Source organism: Oculina patagonica, chromosome 2, assembly GCF_052425735.1.
Source record: "Oculina patagonica isolate OP01 chromosome 2, crgOcupat, whole genome shotgun sequence".
Classification (NCBI taxonomy): Eukaryota; Metazoa; Cnidaria; class Anthozoa; order Scleractinia; family Oculinidae; genus Oculina; species Oculina patagonica.
Window position 1 is genome coordinate 30081258 of NC_135759.1, and position 23575 is coordinate 30104832.

General features: G+C 36.8%; 5 protein-coding genes and 1 long non-coding RNA gene across 6 annotated transcripts; all 6 read right to left on the bottom strand.

The window, feature by feature from the left end:
* Window positions 1-2661: 2661 nt before the first annotated feature.
* LOC144644052 (uncharacterized) lies at window positions 2662-4031 on the bottom strand. The gene is made up of 2 exons (XR_013569015.1): window positions 3752-4031; window positions 2662-2912 (listed from the first exon to the last, which is right to left on the bottom strand). It is a non-coding gene; the product is annotated as an uncharacterized LOC144644052 (long non-coding RNA).
* A 1463-nt stretch (window positions 4032-5494) lies between these two features.
* On the bottom strand, window positions 5495-6507 carry LOC144644043 (melanocyte-stimulating hormone receptor-like). Its single transcript, XM_078503452.1, has one exon. It carries the CDS (start codon window positions 6505-6507, stop codon window positions 5629-5631), a length of 879 nt encoding a protein of 292 aa, XP_078359578.1. The 3' UTR covers window positions 5495-5628.
* Window positions 6508-7471: 964 nt separating this feature from the next.
* LOC144641956 (melanocyte-stimulating hormone receptor-like) lies at window positions 7472-9369 on the bottom strand. Its single transcript, XM_078500970.1, has one exon. The coding sequence runs from the start codon at window positions 8841-8843 to the stop codon at window positions 7950-7952; it is 894 nt and encodes a 297-aa protein (XP_078357096.1). The 5' UTR covers window positions 8844-9369; the 3' UTR covers window positions 7472-7949.
* A 2449-nt stretch (window positions 9370-11818) lies between these two features.
* On the bottom strand, window positions 11819-22467 carry LOC144644040 (uncharacterized). The gene is made up of 4 exons (XM_078503448.1): window positions 21864-22467; window positions 19374-19545; window positions 12854-13067; window positions 11819-12079 (listed from the first exon to the last, which is right to left on the bottom strand). The coding sequence occupies exons 1-4, from the start codon at window positions 22374-22376 to the stop codon at window positions 11932-11934; spliced, it is 1047 nt and encodes a 348-aa protein (XP_078359574.1). The 5' UTR covers window positions 22377-22467; the 3' UTR covers window positions 11819-11931.
* Window positions 13134-15678, bottom strand: LOC144644042 (melanocyte-stimulating hormone receptor-like). Its single transcript, XM_078503451.1, has one exon. It carries the CDS (start codon window positions 15501-15503, stop codon window positions 14625-14627), a length of 879 nt encoding a protein of 292 aa, XP_078359577.1. The 5' UTR covers window positions 15504-15678; the 3' UTR covers window positions 13134-14624.
* Window positions 16312-17831, bottom strand: LOC144641957 (melanocyte-stimulating hormone receptor-like). The gene has a single exon (XM_078500971.1). The coding sequence runs from the start codon at window positions 17788-17790 to the stop codon at window positions 16897-16899; it is 894 nt and encodes a 297-aa protein (XP_078357097.1). The 5' UTR covers window positions 17791-17831; the 3' UTR covers window positions 16312-16896.
* Window positions 22468-23575: the final 1108 nt, after the last annotated feature.

Sequence of the window (23575 nt, forward strand, 5' to 3'; positions counted from 1 at the left end):
CTAAAGAAGATATTTATCATACTGCTCAAACACATGTCGTTAGCATACTTCACATGTCAAATGTTGACAGTTTGATTGATTGACAGTTAATTAACGTATTTTGTGCCCACTATCTAGCTGTAAACGCGTTCCATATTGCACGTATTATTTTCCACGATGTATAGATTTTTATCTGTTTGTTGTTAAGCCACGAGTTTTTTTATATTTTTACTGCATATCAAAATTGCCTTGTTGCTCGAGATTCTTATTTTACCAAAGTACACTAGCGAGAGTTGTGGCTCGAGCTTCTTCTCTAGGTAGCGATGCGTTTCGTAATTGTGTGTAGCAAGTCCTACCAAGGCTAGTGACACAAATGATGGAAAAATTCAAAATAAAAAACAAAAAACCGATTTTAGAATGATCCCTGGGATACAGAAATATGATATCATCTAATACCATCCCAAAAATCCAGGTATATCAAGTCAGGTCAACAAGAGTCAATCACTCAAGCTCAAGTGGAAACTATAACGCCACACGATATCAATATGGTTATTATACCGTTACTAAAGGTTTTTAGTTATCAGTTAAGATATTGAGATCGTCAACTGGTATGAAGTTTACTTCACAGCATGCTCCCATAACAATCAAATTCAATCAAAATTAAAAAGCCAATTTAAATTAGCGACTCTTTCTTCGGAAAATGGCATGAACACACCTTTAATTTTAGAAACTGGCCAAAGGCGGCCAAAAATACAAAGTATTTCATATCGTGCAGCTATTGAAGTGCTTGTTCTTCATATATTGGAAATCATCGAGTCTGTTTGTGAATGTTGCATGCTACCCGCAATTTTTTAACGGTTTCCGCAGATGCAAACACGCACTTTGTAAGACTTCAACAAACGAAATATTTTATGCATGGTATATTGAACGATCGTGTTTTGAAATTTACCCGTTTACTTTTCCTCCGGCGTAACTTCTTAGCCAGTCAGAAAAAAAAAATAAAACCGCGTTCATAACAGAACATTTAAATTATTGATAATTACTCCAAGTAGATATTCAGCACTCCGTCAAGCCTCTCCGATCAAGAATTTTGATTAAGAGAGCACATGTGATAAGCTGCACGTATAAGTAAACGTTTACATGGAAATAACAGATAACATCTTCAAGTCAAGCATAACATTAACGGAACATTAATCAGCAATGCATCAGAGCAACCACCCGGTCATGTCCTCTGGTCGCATAAAGATTCCAAATTCACGGTTTTAAATCAATCAGCACAAGAAAAAAACTCACAAATATTGTCTAACCAGCTTAGTTTGTGTTTAGTTAGCAAAAACATCGTATCACTTGTACAGGTTAACCGCCCATACAAGCACTATAAACAGTCCTTTCTTTGTGGCAAAGTTTTCAATATCGAGTATTTGAACTATTTTAGAGATGCTTTTATTCAACGATCTTTTTAACGGTTATTGTTACAGCTGCATTTAAAGAAAACGTTTTACCTCAGACACGCCCTGCCATCATGTTTTCCAGCATGATTTCTTCGTGCTAGCTTCTGCTTTAATGTTATTCACAATTTTTATGACGAACTTACTAACAACTGTTGAGCAAGTCGCCACCAAGGATGTTAGTCCTGCCTCACGAAAGAATGATTTCCTTTAGTAGCAAATTCTTGCTCTGTTTAAGATAATATAGTCAAAAATCACCTGAAATAGAACATTTTAATTTCTTATCTTACCTAAGGAATACTAATTCAATATGCGAGGCCACACCTTACCCGACGCAAGCACCCCTTCAAAATGACTCATCGATTTTTAACAGAACAGTAAGCATACAGTGCAATTACGTGCCATTTATATTGCACACACAATGACAGTTTGACTTAGAATTAACGCATTCTGTGAACAAACATGTTTAGGGTATTTATTTTAAATATTTTTTTTTTTTTTTTTTTTTTTTTTTTTTTTTTATTTTGTTTGAATGTCACGTGTACGCACTATGCTGCACTATCACTTTTCGCACAGAGACACTTTCATTATTTTACTTTTGCAACTTTCACGAGGAATATTGAAGGCATTGTTTCATTTGTAGCTGTATGCAGCAATTAGTGTGAAGATGAAGATAAAATGAAGTGTATCAGAATTCCACAATTGTGTGGGAACGGAGTCAAAGGAAAAGTTCGACTGTTCCAATCCAACGGGTGGGATCAAGGGCTTTTGAAAATCTGCTTTTCGAAGATATAGCATGAAGAGATTGGGAGGATTGATACTCTCACTGGATGGAAGGCTATGTAATCCCACCACATGTAAGCCAACCTACCCCTCCCTTCCTCCGATGATAGGCTCACTTGTATGATAATATTTTTTAATGAATATATGAAATTCATATATTTGTACTGCGGATATACATTTTAAGCAAATGAAAGATCATCGCCTTTTTTTTTTTTTTTTCTTGTGTTGTTTACAACCCCCCATACTGTAAAGTGTACTTTGCAGTTCATATCGATATTATTACAGATAGTCATAGACTTAGAAGAGATAACAGTCGCTATATAAAATACAGAAACGTTTGCAACCTGACGAACGAAAGATTGAAGGGCAACTGAAGAAACAAAGCCACCTTGATTTACTACTGGATAGGAGGGAAACAGCACGAATTCTTACAAGTGAATGTCAAATTACGATTTTTTGCTTTATTTATATTTTTTAGTTTAATGTTTTTACAAATCAATTATTTATTTTTATCTCTAGGCTGTTTCCATTTGGGTCCATAACCTTTTTGCTTCTTAGAACTTGAGTTTTTTACTCTTGTCTTCTTTCTTGTCCTTGCTTGATTTTATTTCCTTTTTGGAAGCTTCATCATCTTCATCATCTGACTTTGCCTCCTCTGAATTGTCCTCGTAGCCTCGGATGCAGGCCCTACGTCCAAAGAACCTGTGAAGAAGAAGAAAATTTGACTAATCAGCATCTTATATTTTCAATATTGTCAATCAATAATTCTGCAAAATTAAATTTGTCATTTGCTACATTCAGAAGATAGTCAAAACAGTGCGTGAAGTGTGACTCCCCCGACATACCCAATCCGTTCTTCTGCCAATCCACCAAATCTCTTTAAACTGATCTCTTGCATCTTACACTTTAGGAAGATATGATATCTTCAAAAGTCTGTGTAATTCCCAAAGTAAAGTAGAGTAAAGAGTAATTAAAACAAGCCCGCGTTCATATAGCCCGCACGCAAACACGAAAGTGATTTTCAGATCTAAAGAACTCGAAAACTTGTGTTAACCTGAACTGCGGGTTAAAAATTTACTCAGGGACTTTAATTCCGAATTCAAGAGCTCTGAAACACATGTTTGGCATCAAGCTATGCAAATACGTAATAGCTCTTGCAGTTTTCTTTTTTTTTTAAAGAAAAATAATAACATAAAAACCCTCGCTATTCGATCAAGCACCAACATCAGCCTACGAAGATTGGTGTTTTATAACCAGTGCTTTTTTTTGTCTTTTTCCTGGGCCCGGTTGTTCAAGGGGTGGATAAAATCACTATCCAGGGGATAAGTGTTGACAAAAGACCACAAAACAAACTACGCTATCCATTGGATAGTGATTTATCTGGAGGATATAGCGTTATCCATCCTTTGACAACCGGGATGAGTGATGGTCTTGTGTTGTGTTATGACACACACATACTCCCATACGCGACCCAGGAACTATATATTTTTTTAGAAATTGCTATGCAAAAAACATGCACAATAGTAACAATAACATCATACCCAACAGTCCTGCACACCAGCCCCTTTTTGCAGTAGTTGGAAACGTCTTCGGCTCTTCTGAAGAGATCAAACAAGCTTGAGTGTCCACATGTAGCTCCCTCTCCCAGCTTGGCCATGCACACACGGTTGAAGCGACTGATGTCGGGTTGCTCCCTGCAGCTTAGTTCCTCGGCGTCAGTGGAATGGCATTCGCTGTCTGAGTCACAGAATGTACCTACAAATGATAATTCAGTTGAGAAATGATGGTCAAGGTATCAAAATGTTTCCTACAGAACGACTTCAGTATAATGTAGCCGCTTCTCATCGGATGTTTCGCCGGAGGCCAGGGACTATTGGCCTCACTTATCTCTTGCACCACAGTGCATACATTTATGCCGTCTACATCAGGAGTAAAAAGAAAGAGTTTGCAATTTAGTGACTCAAACATTTAATAACTTAGATTTGACCTTGGACATTTGTTTCCTTCTAAATCCATAAATAACAGTTTCTTTAAGAAAGATTCGGGTTAAATCTTGGTTGAATATCATAATTATTGTAAACGAAATTTCAATATGAAAAATTTTATCCGCATTTGCGAAAAGTCTTCAGGTGTATTTAGTTAGGTCGCCACCTTGATTAATTATTTGGTTTATTGCAGCGAGTTTACAAATAAAGCCCTCCTTGTTCTTGCAATTTTCCAGCGTGCCGCACTTAAAAAAAAGCATTCCACACACCCAGACTCGTTGGGGTTAACCTTTACCCCAAAGTGGGAAGTTACGGCAATGGTATTTACTGTCGCTGCCCAAATAAAGTCCAAACCAAATTTCAACCACTTTGCCAACGTTCGCGAAGTAAAACAGAGGAATAAATGCTTTGGGAGGGGAGAGTGTGTTTTGTACATTCGCCAGTTGACAATAAATGTCTGTTACCGACAAGGAACTAACCAAAAGGATATTTCTGTTTCTCGGACCCAACATGACAAGTTACATTGAGACTGTTCAAGTGCAATTAACTACAGCAAAATGAAATCCAAAGCCCAGGAGCTGATTATGTTCTAATTACCGATTTGCCTCAAAAAAAGTTGGCACAAATGTTAGATGTAACGTGTATGGTCATCAAATAACCATCTTCTGTCCAAATTATGGGGATCTCCTACACTAATGGCCATGACTGTTATGGGAATGAACCGTTTATACGGTATGGGTTGCAGCGACTTGTAGCAGGGACAAAAACACAACATGTACATACACAAGAACGTGTAACGGGAACATGTTGTAGCGATATGTCCCCTGCTATATGTCTTCGCTACATTTTCTTTAGTGTGTACGTGTTGTGATTTTGTCCCTGAATTTATCATATGACCCTCTGTGTGTCGGGACATCTATTTTTTGACCCAGGCCACCTATTGGTGTGACTATTGCTATCTTCAGGCATTTTTTCATATCAAATAAATCATGGTCTTGTATGGCAAAACTCAAAGCTACTACTCAAAGGATATTTTTAAAATTTAGTTGTAGCCAATAGTATTTCGACAACTTAGTTTGCTTAACATGAGCTATTAAAATGGAGAACATTATTTTTCACGTCCTGAAAACCTATATTTTGCCACTATCCGAAGGCTTTATTCTTAGAGCAGGTGCAAACACCTATACAAATAGTTTTGACAAAGGATTATTAAATATTCTATTAAGCAAAAACAGATGGTTCTTCAACACGCTGTAGTCTTTTTCAAGAAAAGCAACTTTATTTACTCGTGTTATAAACCTTTGGCCTATCGGTTGTTCGAAATCTAGTCTAATTAACCATAAAAACGCAACTTGCACATAAAAAAACCTAAAAGAATAACTTTTTTCCTTACTAACATTACGTGCTATTAGCTACGCTTACAGTAGGTAGTTTTATTCGGTGTTCTTACATAGCATTTCTCTTGCTGTCTTTATGACTGCCGTTCGAAGCTCGCGAAGACGCCAGCAATATAAAAATGGGTTTATGGACGAATTCAAAAATACTGCAGTATCGCTTAAGTTCCAAGCAACTGTCCAGCGATCGTAGAAGAAAAATAAAATTGTCATGGAAATAAATAGCGGTGTATAACAAAGAATCATCACAATGTAATATATAAAAGTGTTTTTGGCACTTTTTACTGATCGTTGTATGTTGCTTTCGTCATTTAAACTTCCAACAGCGTTTTGTTGAGCGAGGATTTGTAACTGATGCCGACGAACAATGAAATAAATTCTGACATAACAAACAGTAGAAAGCAAGAGATAAATAGGAATGCTTACAGCTGCAAGAAAATAATAAGCAGTTATTTTCCAAAAAGCAAGAAATGATACAAGGAAGGTAAACAACCAAAGGGTTATTATGGTATACTTTGCACGATGTATGGTCACCATATCTGGATATCGCATGTGATAGTGAAGAGCCAGGAATCGATCCAAACTTATGACTGTTATTGTACCAAGAGAGACACCGACTCCATTAACAGACATCGCGATCATTAGCTCGTACAAGGAACTAAATTTTGTTAATTCATATGCAATGTAAAGCGGTTGCACGATAAAGCCAACGAAAAGATCAGACACAGCCAGACTGCAGAGGAACAATATGGACGGTGAGTTCAGTGAAGGGGTTCTCAATATGGCAGCCAACACCAGTGAATTTCCAATAATGGATATGAGCATCAGTGGAGCATTAAAGATGCAGTTTATGATCACAATAGTTTCAGGACGATAGTTGCTCTCCTTAAGCTGATCAATTTCTGTCATGTTTTCCATCCTCTTTTATAAAGTTTCAAAATACTTAAGGGCGCGGTTTACGTGCAATGTTGAGTTTTTGCCGAAAACTAAGCATATAAGAGAAATATATTCCACCAATAAACGTAGTGTTTGTAATCCATTTAAGCTCTTTAGGTTAAGAAAGGGTTAATGGATTGTTGCCAGTGCCAAAATTTAAATGGTAGTTTGCTAATTAATTCCTGGACATTTTATGAATCGCGCCACGCGTAGAATGGACGACATTCAGGTTAAAAACGTTATATCGGAAATCAAGGATTTTCAAAGTTCACTGCTACGAGTGGCACATTTAAAATAAAATAATATTTAAAAATGTGTTCTCTTACTATAAAGGTTTAACTACTGAGCAGATGTTTTTTTTTTTTAATTCCCAGGAAACTAATCTCTGAGATTATAATGTAGAAATTGTTTCTAGAGTTGTTTACTTAAGACCAATAGAAAATTATCATTTTTTGACATTCCGCTTCTTTTTGTTAGGAATTTCTTTACATGATACTTTCTGTCCAAAAAAATATTTTTTGTATTTTTGGGGCCCCGCAAAATACCAATCTACATATCTCGTTATTATTTTCCTGTGGCCATTTGCAATATCACTGGCATTTCTAATGCTTGATATTACGAATATTTAACTTCAACTAGCTATCTAGATGTTTCTATTATTTTTTCATCCTAGCCATCATGCACTAAAGAAATTACTGTTATATAATATTCTTTGATCTGCACTTTCAGGTCGCGCAAGGTCAACGTCCAGAATATTTGTTAAGTCGGTTTTAGAGAGTTGGGCCTGTGCCTGGCACGTTTTTGCTGCGTTGCATGTCTCTGACGCATTTCCTTCTGTGTGGACCTGTCGTGATTTCGTCCCTGCAACATGTCTCGTATTCAGGGACCTTCATTTTTTGATCCAAATGTTCGGTTTGACTAATGCTATCTTCAGGGATCTTTAATATCAAGGAAAATGGTATTGCATATCTCGCTTGATGGCAGAACTCAAAATCGTTATTTACAGGACAATTTTTCATTTTAGTTGTAGCCAATAGTATTCCGACAACTAATTTTGGCCTACACGAGCTGAGCAAGTGGTAGACCGTCTATTGACATTATTTTTACCGCCCTAAGGACCTATATTTCGCTATTATGCGAAGGCTTTATTCTTAGAGCAGGTGCTAAACAACTGATACAATAAGTTTTAGAATAACAAAAGATTGTGCCGCGACAAAATTAACTAAAATATTCTTTTTAGAAATAAAAGAGGGGAGAGAGGGTTGCGCAATCCACTGTAGTCTTAGTAGTTAGTAGTGCAATAACTGTTCAGTGCTTTAATAATCTGGAATAATTAACCACAAAAACGAAACATGCTAACTAAAAATAAACACCTAAACAAATAACATGTCTTCTTTACTAACTTGACGTGCTATTAGCTGCGCTTAGCTAGGGAAGTTTCCTTCTGTCCTCTTACATGACATTTTCTTTGCTGTCTTTATGACTGCCGTTCGAAGCTCGCGAAGGCGCCAGCAATATAAAAATGGATTAATAGACGAATTCATAAATGCAACAGTATCGGTCAAGTTCCAAGCAACTGTCCAACGATCGTAGAAAAAAAATAAAATTGTCATGGAAATGAATAGTGGTGTATAACACAAAATCATCACGATGTAATATATAAAAGTGTTTTTGGCACTTATCGCCGATGGTTGCATGTTGCTTTCGTCATTCAAACTTCCAACAGCGTTTTGTTGAGCGAGGATTTGTAACTGATGCCGACGAACAATACGATAAATTCTGACATAACAAACAGTAGAAAGCAAGAGGTGAATAGGAATGCTTACAGCTATAACAAAATAATAAGCAGCACGTTTCCAAAGAGCAAAGAATGATACAAGGAAGTTTAACAACCAAAGAGTTGCGATAGTATACTTTGCACGATGCATGTTCACCATATTTTGATATCTCATGTGATAGTGAAGGGCCAGGAATCGATCCATACTTATGACTGTTATTGTACCAAGAGAGACACCAACTCCGGTGACGGCGATCGTGATCATTGGCTGGTACAGGGAACTAAGTTTTGTTAATTCATATGCAATGTAAAGCGGTTGCAGAACAAGGCCAACGAAAAGATCAGACACAGCCAGACTGCAGAGGAACAATATAGACGGTGAGTGAAGTGTAGGGGTTCTCAATATGGCAGCCAACACCAGTGAATTTCCAATAATGGATATGAGCATCAGTGGAGCATTAAGGATGCAGTTTATGATCACAATCGTTTCAGGACGATCGTTGTTTTCCATTAGCTGACCACTTTCTGTTATGTTTTCCATCCTCTTTTTTAAGTTTTAGACTTAAGTTTTAGACGTGTTATGTCGAGTCAGCCGAAGACTAAGAATAAGGTGAAACAATTAGAATCCTGGGTTTTGTTATCTATTTATATTTAAAATCAGGCTTAATTGTTAATGGATTGCTGTTACATCCAAAATTTTAATTTTAAATTTTGGCCGTAACAGCAAAAAGATAACAAACAACAGATAACAAACAGATATTGACATTTAAATATGTTATTAAATTCAGTCGTGTACGTTTTTTTTCCTTTTACGCCACGCGTAGAATGGACGACGAAACTTCAAGTAACCATTAACGTAACCACTTTACTTTTTAAATTGTGGCACAGCTAAAATGAAATAATGTTTAAAATATCTTCTGTTGGTATGGTTTCGTTACAAAGTAGATGTTTTATCGCCAGATCTTTTCCCAGGAAACTAGCATTTCTAGTTTCCGAAATTAGAATAAGGTGAAACAATTAGAATCCTGGGTTTTGTTATCTATTTATATTTATAATCAGGCTTAATTGTTAATAGATTGCTGTTACATCCAAAATTTTAATTTTAAATTTTTGCCGTAACAGCAAAAAGATAACAAACAACAGATAACAAACAGATATTGACATTTAAATATGTTATTTAATTCAGTCGTGTACGTTTTTTTCCTTTTACGCCACGCGTAGAATGGACGACGAAACTTAAAGTAACCATTAACGTAACCACTTTACTTTTAATTGCGGCAGTAAAATGAAATAATTTTAAATTTTTTTTTTGTTTTTTTTTCGCAGTCTTTTATTTTTATTTTCCCCCCCACATTACTTTTGACGTTCCACTTCTTTTACTTGGAATATTGTTTTTACTTTTTGTTTTTACTTTTTCTGGCTTAGCCGAATAGAAAACATTTCTATTCTAAGTTGAGACGCAAACAACAGCACAGTTTATTGAAGGAGCCGCCAGCGATCGAGTTTGTTACATCAGATGAATACAAAGATATATGAGCGAAAACATAACTGAGATATTTAACAACTTTTTACCGAAGTGGAGGTGGCTAAGTGGATAAATAGTAAATAGTTGTTTTAGTAATTATATTAAAACAGTGAGATAATATAGCACAAAAGGATGCTTTTTGACTAGTTTAAGTTATTCCTGTTGAAGATTACAATTTTCTCGCGCGCAAAGCATATTTAGAGTTTGAGTAGCCAATCAGCGCGCGCCAAAAACATTATTTTCTCTTGACACTATCCACTGTTAAGTATATGCTAATACAGTATATGTGCTGTTAACGTTAACGGTGAAGAGAATCTAGTGAATAAACAATTTTATTATATAAACTAGAGTGTATGGTGAATTACCAGGATTTTCCTTCGCTGTGAAAAATCATATCTTTAAACTTTAGAAGATCTTTTACATGTGAAGATATTGATTTCGACACGTAACTTGCTGACGAGTTTGCCATGTTTCGATGCTGAATGAGCAATATTTATCTATATTTAGTCGAAACCTCTTCGGATCGTCTTCGGCAATCTTCGGTAATCTTCGGAATTTTTTTGGAAAAGTTTGGAAAATGTTGGGAAAGATTCCTACGACCTTCGTACAACATTTTAAAACTGATGATCTTCGGAAAATCGTCAAAAACCTCGTAACAAACAGAATCATACATGGTTGCCGTTGGAGATCTCCATGCAACCATGTATTATCCTCTATACAACCAAAAAAAAGAGAGCGGAAAAGAACGAAAACGTGATAACAATAAAAAATTAAGCTATTACTACAGTTGAAAACAAACTTATGAAAAATACATAAATATTATACGAAAATAAGGAAAAACTGAACAGCCTCGAGTAAACTGCTCGGCGTCAAATGGTGTGATAGTTACAAAGAGGGGCTGAAAACCAAAAGGGAACTGCAATGTGCAATAGAAATACAACTAAAAGAAAAACATTTCACTTTTTGGTGCTCCGGCGTATTAAAATGCCAGTCTATATATTTCGTAGTTATTTCCCATGGCCAGGTTCAATATCATTTGCATTTCAACTCATTATCTAGATTTTAGACACTTTATTGAAAAGGCGGTGCTTAAAATACAGCCTTCTATGCTTGTATTACGTGTTTATTCTTGTCATCACGTACGAATTACTGTTAGATAGTAATCTTTGATCTGCACTTTCAGATCGTCCTTTGTTTGAGGGTTTCAAAGAGTCAGTGGGCGCGTACCTGGCACATTTTCAACAGAAAAGAGAGTGCTTACCCGACGCAAGCACCTCAAAATGACTCATCGATTTTTAACAGAACAGTAAGCATACAGTGCAATTACGTGCCATTTATATTGCACACACAATGACAGTTTGACTTAGAATTAACGCATTCTGTGAACAAACATGTTTAATGTCACGTGTACGCACTATGCTGCACTATCACTTTTCGCACAGAGACACTTTCATTATTTTACTTTTGCAACTTTCACGAGGAATATTGAAGGCATTGTTTCATTTGTAGCTGTATGCAGCAATTAGTGTGAAGATGAAGAAAAAGTTCGACTGTTCCAATCCAACGGGTGGGATCAAGGGCTTTTGAAAATCTGCTTTTCGAAGATATAGCATGAAGAGATTGGGAGGATTGATACTCTCACTGGATGGAAGGCTATGTAATCCCACCACATGTAAGCCAACCTACCCCTCCCTTCCTCCGATGATAGGCTCACTTGTATGAAATGAATATATGAAATTCATATATTTGTACTGCGGATATACATTTTAAGCAAATGAAAGATCATCGCCCTTGTGTTGTTTACAACCCCCCATACTGTAAAGTGTACTTTGCAGTTCATATCGATATTATTACAGATAACAGTCGCTATATAAAATACAGAAACGTTTGCAGCCTGACGAACGAAAGATTGAAGGGCAACTGAAGAAACAAAGCCACCTTGATTTACTACTGGATAGGAGGGAAACAGCACGAATTCTTACAAGTGAATGTCAAATTACGATTTTATGCTTTATTTATATTTTTTAGTTTAATGTTTTTACAAATCAATTATTTATTTTTATCTCTAGGCTGTTTCCATTTGGGTCCATAACCTTTTTGCTTCTTAGAACTTGAGTTTTTTACTCTTGTCTTCTTTCTTGTCCTTGCTTGATTTTATTTCCTTTTTGGAAGCTTCATCATCTTCATCATCTGACTTTGCCTCCTCTGAATTGTCCTCGTAGCCTCGGATGCAGGCCCTACGTCCAAAGAACCTGTGAAAGAAAAATTTGACTAATCAGCATCTTATATTTTCAATATTGTCAATCAATAATTCTGCAAAATTAAATTTGTCATTTGCTACATTCAGTAGATAGTCAAAACAGTGCGTGAAGTGTGACTCCCCCGACATACCCAATCCGTTCTTCTGCCAATCCACCAAATCTCTTTAAACTGATCTCTTGCATCTTACACTTTAGGAAGATATGATATCTTCAAAAAACAAGCCCGCGTTCATATAGCCCGCACGCAAACACGAAAGTGATTTTCAGATCTAAAGAACTCGAAAACTTGTGTTAACCTGAACTGCGGGTTAAAAATTTACTCAGAGACTTTAATTCCGAATTCAAGAGCTCTGAAACACATGTTTGGCATCAAGCTATGCAAATACGTAATAGCTCTTGCAGTTTTTTTTAAAGAAAAATAATAACATAAAAACCCTCGCTATTCGATCAAGCACCAACATCAGCCTACGAAGATTGGTGTTTTATAACCAGTGCTTTTTTTGTCTTTTTCCTGGGCCCGGTTGTTCAAGGCGTGGATAAAATCACTATCCAGTGGAAACGTGTTGACAAAAGACCACAAAACAAACTACGCTATCCATTGGATAGTGATTTATCTGGAGGATATAGCGTTATCCATCCTTTGAAGAGTGATGGTCTTGTGTCGTGTTATGACACACCCATACTCCCATACGTGAACCAGCGGATTTATGTATTTTGTAGAATTTCTATGCAAAAGCATGCACAATAGTAACAATAACATCATACCCAACAGTCCTGCACACCAGCCCCTTTTTGCAGTAGTTGGACACGTCCTCGGCTCTTCTGAAGAGATCAAACAAGCTGGAGTGTCCACACGTAGCTCCCTCCCCCAGCTTGGCCATGCACACACGGTTGAAGCGACTGATGTCGGGTTGCTCCCTGCAGCTTAGTTCCTCGGCGTCAGTGGAATGGCATTCGCTGTCTGAGTCACAGAATGTACCTACAAATAATAATTCAGTTGAAAAATGATGGTCAAGGTATCAAAAGGTTTCCTACAAAACGTCTACTGCAGGAGTAAATAGAAAGAGTTTGCAATGAAGTGACTCAAACATTTAATTACTTAGATTTGACCTTGGACATTTGTTTCCTTTTAGTAGTTATATAAATAACAGTTTTTTTAAGAAAGATCCGGGTTTGATCTTGGTTGAATATCATAATTATTGTAAACGAAACTTCAATATGGAAATTTTATCCGTATTTGCAAAAAGCCTTCAGGAGTAGTTAGGTCGCTACCTTGATTAATTATTTAGTTTATTGCAACGAGTTTACAAATAAAGCCCTCCTTGCTCTTGCAATTTTCAGCGTGCCGCACTTAAAAAAACATTCCGCACACCAAGACACGTTGGGGTTAACCTTCATCCCAAAGTAGGAAGCTACGGCAGTGGTATTTACCGTCGCTACCCAAATAAAGTCCAAACCAAATTTCAATCCGAAATTGCCAACGTTCGCGAAGTACAACGGAGGAATAAATGCTTCTGGAACGGAGTGGGGTGTGTTTTTTGTACATTCGCCAGATGACAATAATTGTAAGTTACCGAGGCAAGGAACTAAATATAACCAAAAGGATATTTCTGTTTCTCTGACCCAATGTGACAAGTTACACTTAGACTGTTCAAGTGCAATTAACTACAGCAAAACTGAAATCCAAACCCAGGAGCTGATTATGCTCTATAATTACAATTTGCCTCAAAGTTGGCACAAATGTTAGATGTAACGTGTATGGTCATCAAATAGCCATCTTCTGTCCAAATCATGGAGACCTCCGACACTAATGGCCATGATTGTTATGGCCATGATTGTTATGATTGCCATGATTGTTAAGTGAGTCGTTTACACGATAGGTTGCAGCGACTTGTAGCAGGGCAAAAACGCAACATGTACATACACAACAAAGTGTAGCGGGAACATTTTCAAGCGACACCTCCCCTGCTATAATACATGTCTTTGCTACATTTCTTTCTGTGTGTACGTGTTGTGATTTTTTCAGGACCTTTATTTTTGACCCACTTACTGGTGTGACTATTGCTATCTTCAGGCATCTTTCATATCAAATATATGGTCTTGTGTAACTCAGAACTCAAATCTCCTACTAACAGGACATTTTTAAAATTTAGTTGTAGCAATAGTATTTCGACTACTTAACTTGCCTAAAATGAGCTATTAAAATGGAGAACATTATGGTTTTCACGCCCTAAAAACCTATATTTTGCCATTCTCTGAAGGCTTTATTCCTAAAGCAGGTGCTAAACACCTATACAAATAGTTTTAGGATGACAAAGGCTTGTTAAATATTCTATCAAGCAAAAACAGAGGGTTGTTCAACACGCTGTAGTCTTATTCAAGAAAAGCAACTTTATTGACTCGTGCACTAATAAACCTTTATCCTATCGGTTGCACGACATGTAGTCTAATTAACTGGTACATTAAAAAACCTAAAAGAATAACTTTTTTCCTTACTAACATTACGTGCTATTAGCTACGCTTACAGTAGGTAGTTTTATTCGGTGTTCTTACATAACATCTTCTTTGCTGTCTTTATGACTGCCGTTCGAAGCTCGCGAAGACGCCAGCAATATAAAAATGGGTTTATGGACGAATTCAAAAATACTGCAGTATTACTTAAGTTCCAAGCAACTGTCCAGCGATCGTAGAAGAAAAATAAAATTGTCATGGAAATAAATAGCGGTGTATAACAAAGAATCATCACAATGTAATATATAAAAGTGTTTTTGGCACTTTTTACTGATCGTTGCATGTTGCTTTCGTCATTTAAACTTCCAATAGCGTGTTGTTGAGCGAGGATTTGTAACTGATGCCGACGAACAATAAAATAAATTCTGACATAACAAACAGTAGAAAGCAAGAGATAAATTGGAATGCTAAAAGCTGCAAGAAAATAATAATAAGTAATTTTCCAAAAAGCAAGAAATGATACAAGAAAGGTAAACAACCAAAGAGTTATTATGGTATACTTTGCACGATGTGTGGTCACCATATCTGGATATCGCATGTGATAGTGAAGAGCCAGGAATCGATCCATACTTATGACTGTTACTGTACCAAGAGAGACACCAACTCCATTAACGGACATCGCGATCATTAACTCATACAAGGAACTAAATTTTGTTAATTCATATGCAATGTAAAGCGGTTGCACGATAAAGCCAACGAAAAGATCAGACACAGCCAGACTGCAGAGGAACATTATGGACGGTGAGTTCAGTGTAGGGGTTTTCAATATGGCAGCCAACACCAGTGAATTTCCAATTATGGATATGAGCATCAGTGGAGCATTAAAGATGCAGTTTATGATCACAATAGTTTCAGGACGATAGTTGGTCTCCTTAAGCTGATCACTTTCTGTCATGTTTTCCATCCTCTTTTATAAAGTTTCAAAATACTTAAGGGCGCGGTTTACGTGCAATGTTGAGTTTTTGCCGAAAACTAAGCATATAAGAGAAATAGATTCCACCAATGAACGTAGGGTTTGTAATCCATTTAAGCTCTTTAGGTTAAGAAAGGGTTAATGGATTGTTGCCAGTGCCAAAATTTAAATGGTAATTTGCTAATTAATTCCTGGACATTTTATGAATCGCGCCACGCGTAGAATGTACGACATTCAGGTTAAAAACGTTATATCGTAAATCAAGGATTTTCAAAGTTCACTGCTACGAGTGGCGCATTTAAAATAAAATAATATTTAAAAATGTGTTCTCTTACTATAAAGGTTTAACTACTGAGCAGATGTTTTTTTTAATTCCCAGGAAACTAATCTCTGAGATTATAATGTAGAAATTGTTTCTAGAGTTGTTTACTTAAGACCAATAGAGAAAAAAATTATCATTTTTTGACATTCCGCTTCTTTTTGTTAGGAATTTCTTTACATGATACTTTCTGTCCAATAAAAATATTTTTTGTACATTTTTTGGTGCTCCGCCGTATTAAAATACCAATCTACATATCTCGTTATTATTGTCCTGTGGCCATTTGCAATATCACTGGCATTTCTAATGCTTGATATTACGAATATTTAACTTCAACTAGCTATCTAGATGTTTCTATTATTTTTTCATCCTAGCCATCATGCACTAAAGAAATTGCTGTTATAGTCGGTTTTAGAGAGTTGGGCCTGTGCCTGGCACGTTTTTGCTGCGTTGCATGTCTCTGACACATTTCCTTCTGTGTGGACCTGTCGTGATTTCGTCCCTGCAACATGTCTCGTATTCAGGGACCTTCATTTTTTGATCCAAATGTTCGGTTTGACTAATGCTATCTTCAGGGATCTTTAATATCAAGGAAAATGGTATTGAATATCTCGCTTGATGGCAGCACTCAAAATCGTTATTTACAGGACAATTTTTCATTTTAGTTGTAGCCAATAGTATTCCGACAACTAATTTTGGCCTACACGAGCTGAGCAAGTGGTAGACCGTCTATTGACATTATTTTTACCGCCATAAGGACCAATATTTCGCTATTATGCGAAGGCTTTATTCTTAGAGCAGGTGCTAAACAACTGATACAATAAGTTTTAGAATAACAAAAGATTGTGCCGCTACAAAATTAACTAAAATATTCTTTTTAGAAATAAAAGAGGGGAGAGAGGGTTGCGCAATACACTGTAGTCTTAGTAGTTAGTAGTGCGATAACTGTTCAGTGCTTTAATAATCTGGAATAATTAACCACAAAAACTAAACATGCTAACTAAAAATAAACACCTAAACAAATAACATGTCTTCTTTACTAACTTGACGTGCTATTAGCTGCGCTTAGCTAGGGAAGTTTTCTTCCGTCCTCTTGCATAACATTTTCTTTGCTGTCTTTATGACTGCCGTTCGAAGCTCGCGAAGGCGCCAGCAATATAAAAATGGATTAATAGACGAATTCATAAATGCAACAGTATCGGTCAAGTTCCAAGCAACTGTCCAACGATCGTAGAAAAAAAATAAAATTGTCATGGAAATGAATAGTGGTGTATAACACAAAATCATCACGATGTAATATATAAAAGTGTTTTTGGCACTTTTCGCCGATGGTTGCATGTTGCTTTCGTCATTTAAATTTCCAACAGCGTGTTGTTGAGCCAGGATTTGTAACTGATGCCGACGAACAATACGATAAATTCTGACATAACAAACAGTAGAAAGCAAGAGGTGAATAGGAATGCTTACAGCAATAACAAAATAATAATAGGTAATTTTCCAAAAAGCAAAGAATGATACAAGGAAGTTTAACAACCAAAGAGTTGCGATAGTATACTTTGCACGATGCATGGTCACCATATTCTGATATCTCATGTGATAGTGAAGAGCCAGGAATCGATCCAAACTTATGACTGTTATTGTACCAAGAGAGACACCAACTCCGGTGACGGCGATCGTGGTCATTGGCTGGTACAGGGAACTAAGTTTTGTTAATTCATATGCAATGTAAAGCGGTTGCAGAACAAGGCCAACGAAAAGATCAGACACAGCCAGACTACAGAGGAACATTATAGACGGTGAGTGAAGTGTAGGGGTTCTCAATATGGCAGCCAACACCAGTGAATTTCCAATAATGGATATGAGCATCAGTGGAGCATTAAGGATGCAGTTTATGATCACAATCGTTTCAGGACGATCGTTGTTTTTCATTAGCTGACCACTTTCTGTTATGTTTTCCATCCTCTTTTTTAAGTTTTAGACTTAAGTTTTAGACGTGTTATGTCGAGTCAGCCGAAGACTAAGAATACGGTGAAACAATTAGAACTTTTGGGTTTTGTTATCTATTTATATTTATAATCAGGCTTAATTGTTAATGGATTGCTGTTTCATCCAAAATTTTAATTTTAAATTTTGGCCGTAACAGCAAAAAGATAACAAACAACAGATAACAAACAGATATTGACATTTAAATATGTCAATATCTGTTTGTTATTTAATTCAGTCGTGTACGTTTTTTTCCTTTTACGCCACGCGTAGAATGGACGACGAAACTTCAAGTAACCATTAACGTAACCACTTTACTTGTATTAAATTGCGGCACAGCTAAAATGAAATAATGTTTAAAATATTTTTTGTTGGTACGGTTTCGTTACAAAGTAGATGTTTTATCGCCAGATCTGTTTCCAGGAAACTAGCTTTTCTCCGAAATTAAAATGTAGAAATTGTTTCTTCAGCTGCTTACAGCGCGCGCCAAAAACATTATTTTCTCTTGACACTATCCACTGTTAAGTATATGCTAATACAGTATATGTGCTGATAACGTTAACGGTGAAGAGAATCGAGTGAATAAACAATTTTATTATATAAACTAGAGTGAATGGTGAATTACCAGGATTTCTTTCGCTGTGAAAAATGATATCTTTAAACTTTAAAAGATCTTTTACATGTGAAGATATTTATTTCGACACGTAACTTGCTGACGACTTTGCCATGTTTTGATGCTGAATGAGCAATATTTATCTATATTTAGTCGAAACCTCTTCGGATCGTCTTCGGCAATCTTCAGTAATCTTCGGAATTTTTGGAAAAGTTCGGAAAATGTTGGGAAACATTCCTACGACCTATACGTACAACATTTTTAAAATCTTCGGAAAATCGTCAAAAACCTCGTAATAAACAGAATCATACATGGTTGCTTGGAGATCTCCATGCAACCATGTATTATCCTCTATACAACCAAAAAGAAGAGAGCGGAAAGGAACGAAAACGTGATAACAATAAAAAATTAAGCTATTAGAAGCTACAGTTAAAACAAACTTATTAAAAATACATAAATATTATACGAAAATAAGAAAAAACTGAACAGCCTCGAGTAAACTGCTCGGCTTCAAATGGTGTGATAGTTACACGGAGGGGTTGAAAATCAAAAGGGAACTGCAATGTGCAATAGAAATACAACTAAAAGAAAAACATTTCACTTTTTGGTGCTCCGGCGTATTAAAATGCCAGTCTATATATTTCGTAGTTATTTCCCATGGCCAGGTTCAATATCATTTGCATTTCAACTCGTTATCTAGATTTTAGACACTTTATTGAAAAGGCGGTGCTTAAAATACAGCCTTCTATGCTTGTATTACGTGTTTATCCTTGTCATCACGTACGAATAACTGTTAGATAGTAATCTTTGATCTGCACTTTCAGATCGTCCTTTGTTTGAGGGTTTCAAAGAGTCAGTGGGCTCGTACCTGGCACATTTTCAACAGAAGAGATAGTAACAGGGAAAATTCATTAAAAATATATCTATATTTCAAACTAGTTCTAACCTGAACTTCCTTCGTCAGAGTTCTTTATACAGCGGCCCCAGGTACATCTATATTTGCCATCACACTGGTCCTTCTGCGTGCATGCTGCCCCATCGCTTAAACGGTCCTTACATACGCTGAAGAACGCGTCACAGTACTGCTCTTTCTTGCAGTCTGCAGATTGGGCGCATTTCTGAAACATAAAAATACAAAATCAATTTTAAGGTTGATTTTAATCAACTTAAAAATCCTTAGTGGCCAAATAGGAATAGGAATCCTTCTTGTTCGAACACCGGAAAACTCCATGTAAAAGGAATGTGGGGAAAAAAGAAGGCGACAGTGTCTATATTGAATATTTGAATTTGAAGATTCACGATTGAAAAAATAACATCCAATCAGTATTATATAAACACTTCTTATAACTAAAAAATGGGTTTTTTAAATTGGTCAGACACATCAGACTTAACTGGAAAACAACAAAAATAACACAATAGCTAAATTGATTGTTTTGTTTAGCTGTTGATTAACTGTACAAACTGTTGCCATGGTTACGGTCAGTGTTTTATAAGATAAACCTCCAGTCGCTGTATAAGCTGGAATAACTTTCACTTATTATATGACTAGCTCCGTGAGCGGTCAAGATGAAACGAATCGCGTGCTCTGATTGGCTACCAGAGCGGTCAAGATGGAGCCATCTTGACCGCTCGGGATCGCCCGCTGTGTTCCCGCATTGAAGCAAAAAAAAAAAAAACTTTTCTGCTCCGTCGACGCTACTACAAAAAGCTTTTCCGTCGTAAACTTGAGCTATGAAACCATTTACCGAAACAACACAAATATTTTCTGCCTGTTTCTAGCGAAAGAGGGTCCTATTACAAAGAAATAGGTTTTGAAGCAAACGAGAACAAACTAATTTCAAAAACAACAAATGTTAACGAATTCCGTGAATTATATTTGCCACAACAACCAGCTATAGATACAAAAATTAAAACGCAAAGCGACTTGAAGACATGATATCGGTTTTGTTCGGTGGAAAAGGGAGAGAAGTCTGACAGTGACATACCTGAAGAATAAAGAATTCGGCAAACTTGTCGTTTGTGTAAATCTTAAAAGAGAAAGCGGTCGGCACGGCGAACCAGGCAATGTAAGCTTTTAAAACATCTTTTCACCAAAGCCTCTAACGCTCACGTCGAATAAGGTCGGGTCGAACATTTAAATCAATGATGTAGGAAAGTTCAAGCTCTTCCCGTGAATTTATAAGTCCCAAACGCTTTCAACAATCACAATTGCAATATTCAGCTCGAGTCACCGTGACGGCAGGCTTGCACCACTAAAGCGCCTGAAGCGAGCAAATACTCTGCAAAACGTCCAATAATCAAAAGCTGGCGGCCAGATGGAATGGACATTCTTGTTTTAAGGCTTCAAAGTCAACGTTGATTTGCAATTTTAGCCATTTCAATATCCTTTTGAGGGTTATAAAAAAGAGGTAAATTTCGCTGTTGTAGCGTCGTTTTATTTCGTCTCGATTCATTCAAGAATTTGACAGTCACTCGTTAAACTTTTAAACCAATTAAATGATTTTAGCGTGCGCCATTGATTGTGCATGCAACTGGCTTCCTTTTCAGTACTCGAAAAAAGTCATATAATAAATCCTTTATTGACCGAGCTTGTTCGGTCAAGAAGGCAGGATATTGGCCTCGTTCTTTTTTTGCGTGTTTATGGACCGAGACGAAGTCGAGGTCCATAAACACGCAAAAAAAAGAACTTGGCCAATATCCTGCCATCTTGACCTCACTCTTGGTCAATAACCCATATGTATCGACGGTCGAAAACATGATTTTTCGTTTGTGATTTAAAGTCAAATTGTGTTGCTCGTTTACTTTACTCGTTCGATTAATCAGTAATTGCACAGTCTTGGGCCGGAGAAGCCTGAAGCAGGCGGTCCGTATAACCTACACACAAGATGGTGTCACTAAAAATTAAAAACTGCTTTTTAGCTTTCTCTGAAGATTGAATGTATTTTAAAATAATTTTATTCTAATTATTTGAGACTTTCCGCTGTTAATGTAGCTATTTTCATCTTGCAAACAACGACACTTTAACATTCTATATTTGGCGTAGCAGGTCTCTTGGCCGGTACCTGTCAAAAGCTATCAGTTTCTGAAGACCAAAAAAATATCTTATGTCATAAAGTTTGTGTAGCTAAACTGAAGAAATATTTTCGTCTTAACAGTGATTTCACCGAATAACTCTCTTTCCAATTTCTACAACACAGACTTAATTACATAAAATCAAAATCAGTCGTATTTATAAACACGATAGACAGTAAACCACCAACAGATAAACATGCTATAATCAAGGCTGTCACGTACGAGACGATGCACTTTCTCAAAGAACAAATAAAACCGTTTGAATCGTTGGCTGAAAAATCAAAATCTTATGGAAAAAACGTGTAAGAGTTAATTTACTCGATCTCTGAACACTTCTTGAAGATTTAAGAACGCCCTAGCTTACCTGCCCATCAAGATCATCACGGAATTGCGGTCCAAATGGTCCGAAGTCGAATTCCATAGCAGATAGTAGCTTGATTTTTCCATTCTTACCCTTGGGAAGCTTGTCTTTATCAAGGGTAGTTATAGATTTGTAAATCTTGGACAGAATGTGTGGTGAGCTCTTGTTATCGGCGGATACAGTCTCCGATGTGACACTGTAAGTCTTGAACGGACCGTGAGTTGAATTTTTTGTTCTGGTCGTGGTTTTAGTCTTGCCGGGTTTACCACCATCAGCGAGCTTCTGTCCTGTGAAGAGGTTTTCCAGCTGTTCTCTTATATGAGACAGGGCACCGAAACTTGGAATCGGAATGCGGAGCGCGAAACCCGGAAATTCGCTCTTCTCTTCGGTCTCGGGTTCTTTGCTTTCTTCGACTTCCTTCTGGTCTTCAGCTAGTTCATGTTTCTTAGCCTTTTTAGCTTCAATGCATAGTGTGGTCAAAGCTAAAAGCACAAGCAAAACTATTAGCTTGTTCATCTCGGTGGTCGAAGTTAAGTTCGAGGCCGGTTCGCACCACTTGAAGTTAAAACAGTGATCAGTTGGTCGCTTGTTATATAATCTAAATAAAGTGCGCCACGCACGTGGTCTAACGCAATTTGTTGCAAGAACTTTAATTATTAATCTGTTGAGATAATTGAACTGGAATTGTCGCTAATGGACAGCTTTTCTTGGCTTTTTGTCATTTTAAGTGGCAGCTTATTGAAGGCTTTTACGGTAATGGATTTTTGTGCTATGAAATAAGTTGCAGTATTCAGCAGTTTGCAGTAACAGTGCGGTGAATCAAAAACATGACAAACTATAATGTGGCTCTTTTAAAAAGGGCGTTTGCAACCTTATTCTACTTTAATTGTGTTGGCTCCACGGTTCACTGAAGACATAATAAAGACATAACAAACAAGCAAATAAAGTGACCTAAAACGTGCATGGTACAACTGGGGCAAAAGTTAAGATCATGTCATGATTGAATATAATTTAAAATAATGACAAATATTCCCGTACTTACGAGTTTTCTTCCTTTGCTTGGACGGCCAATTAACGATCTGCTATTCAACAACAAATCAGACATATAACTTGCAATTGACTACTCCCAAGACACTGCAAAAAGCCGAAGCCTTCCTGGTGCTTGTGTTAATTAGACTGCTGTGTGGAGCACCCATCCGTTTCAACCAGACATTTCTTGCCATTCATATTGTTAAAGAAAATCACTGTTTAAAGTGGCTTACACAAAACAGGCTATCGTTTGAGATTCTCTCTACATTAGAAGGTTATTTTGGCCAATACAGAGGAAGTTTTGGATTAAAATCCAGTTTCAAGTCATAGCCCGATTAAAGGTGAATTTTCTACATGACCGCTTAAGCAAACATTGTGTGAAATTCCAGTAAAATTCACTCAAGAGGCTCTTCACTAAAAGGGACTTGCATTATTTAGTATTTTCCCATCAGACGGCTTGTTTACGAGTGTTTCCTATGACTCTTCCTTTTTTTCCATCCCTCGTCGAATAATTTCCGTAAAGTTTGCCATCCGAAATATTCAGCGTTTAAACTATAACCGGCTACTGCGTCAAGCTCCAGAAGGACATGCCTTGATTTTGAGCCCTAGTGACGGGGTTCCTGTCCTGTGCTCTTAGACAAAGCACTTTACTCTCAGTGCCTCTCTCCACCCAGCAGTATATTGGG